This window comes from Galeopterus variegatus, unplaced genomic scaffold, assembly GCF_000696425.1.
Source record: "Galeopterus variegatus unplaced genomic scaffold, G_variegatus-3.0.2 Scaffold1418, whole genome shotgun sequence".
NCBI lineage: Eukaryota > Metazoa > Chordata > Mammalia > Dermoptera > Cynocephalidae > Galeopterus > Galeopterus variegatus.
Window position 1 is genome coordinate 545,588 of NW_007727529.1, and position 1,215 is coordinate 546,802.

A 1,215-nucleotide genomic window follows, 5' to 3' on the forward strand; every position below is an offset into this window, starting at 1 on the left:
CTCTTATATCGATTTAAAATTGTGGTAAGTGCTTTGACCCAAACAAAGAACTAGATGATTTGCAAAGTTAAACCTTTTTGTCTTATTTTTTTTAAATCATTATTTTAAAGTAAACCAAATAGTGACATTTTTTGGTAAAGTGTACTTGCACAAAACTAATAGGAAAACATTCTGCCTTTGCAAAAGTTGGCATGATCTACAGCAATCATCATTTTCCTTATTGCTTAAAGGACAAAGCTCAGCCAGAGACACAAGCCACCAGTTTTGGAAATGTCCTGTTTAATGCCAAACTAGCAGTGGATGACCCAGAAGCTATTCTCTTAGTGAATCAGCCTGGATCTGATGGATTTAAAATTGACTCAACACCACTCTTTCAGGTAGGCCAAACACAAGCTCACTTATAATAGCTATGTATGCAAGTATGTATGTCTGAATGCAAGTTATTTAACATTTCTATGCCTCAGATGTCTCATTTATAACTGGCAGTAACAGTAATATTACATGTAGTTAATGGGAACATTGAATAAGATGATGCATATTAACCATACAGCAACATACTGGGTAGATAGTGAGCATTCTGTAAACTCTAGCTATCATTGATTTTATTAATGTATTAATATTATTTTAAGACTATGTGTGATAAAGATTCTTATTCAGCCCAGAGTATAATTCTAAGTCTGACAGTTGAGTAATTTGCTTTTCTTACTCAAAATTTCCTTCCTGTTGACTTTTCACGGTCATCTTTATAAGAGTGATCTTGTGTAGACTGCTAGACCCAGAAAAGCAATTGTGTGCAGCACACAAAATCTCCACTCCCAAAGATAGAAAATCCTGACCCAGACATAGAAGATGGAGAGATACACAGGCAGCCATACCAAGGCTGCGCAGACAAACACGACAAATTAGAGATGTGTTTACATTGTGAATCCTTGGAGGAGCAAGTTCACCCTTTAGGATATTTACTAAAAATCACCAAGACAGAATGGACTGGAGAAATGTGTTATTCTTATTCAACCTAAGGAAGGAATCTTAAGAAAGCCTATTCGTTATTCTGAATCTTTCCAAACAAGAAATTGAAGTATGATCTTTTTTGTTTTCATTTTTACCATTAACTCTCAAAGCATCTGGTCTATCTAAATCCCGAGTGCTTCAGAATCATCAGAAAATTCTTCCTTTTCCCAGGCCCCAAAAAACATGAAAACTGATTTTTTTTTT

The 1,215-nt window shown here is 34.9% G+C and overlaps 1 protein-coding gene across 1 annotated transcript in view; it reads left to right on the top strand.

The window, feature by feature from the left end:
• Positions 1-1,215, top strand: part of FREM2 (FRAS1 related extracellular matrix protein 2) — a 230,825-nt gene that overhangs the window by 227,585 nt on the left and 2,025 nt on the right. The window contains exon 22 of the mRNA XM_008576888.1: positions 163-377. Coding sequence (XP_008575110.1) covers positions 163-377 — 215 coding nt within the window. The remainder of the gene's footprint in view (positions 1-162; positions 378-1,215) is intronic.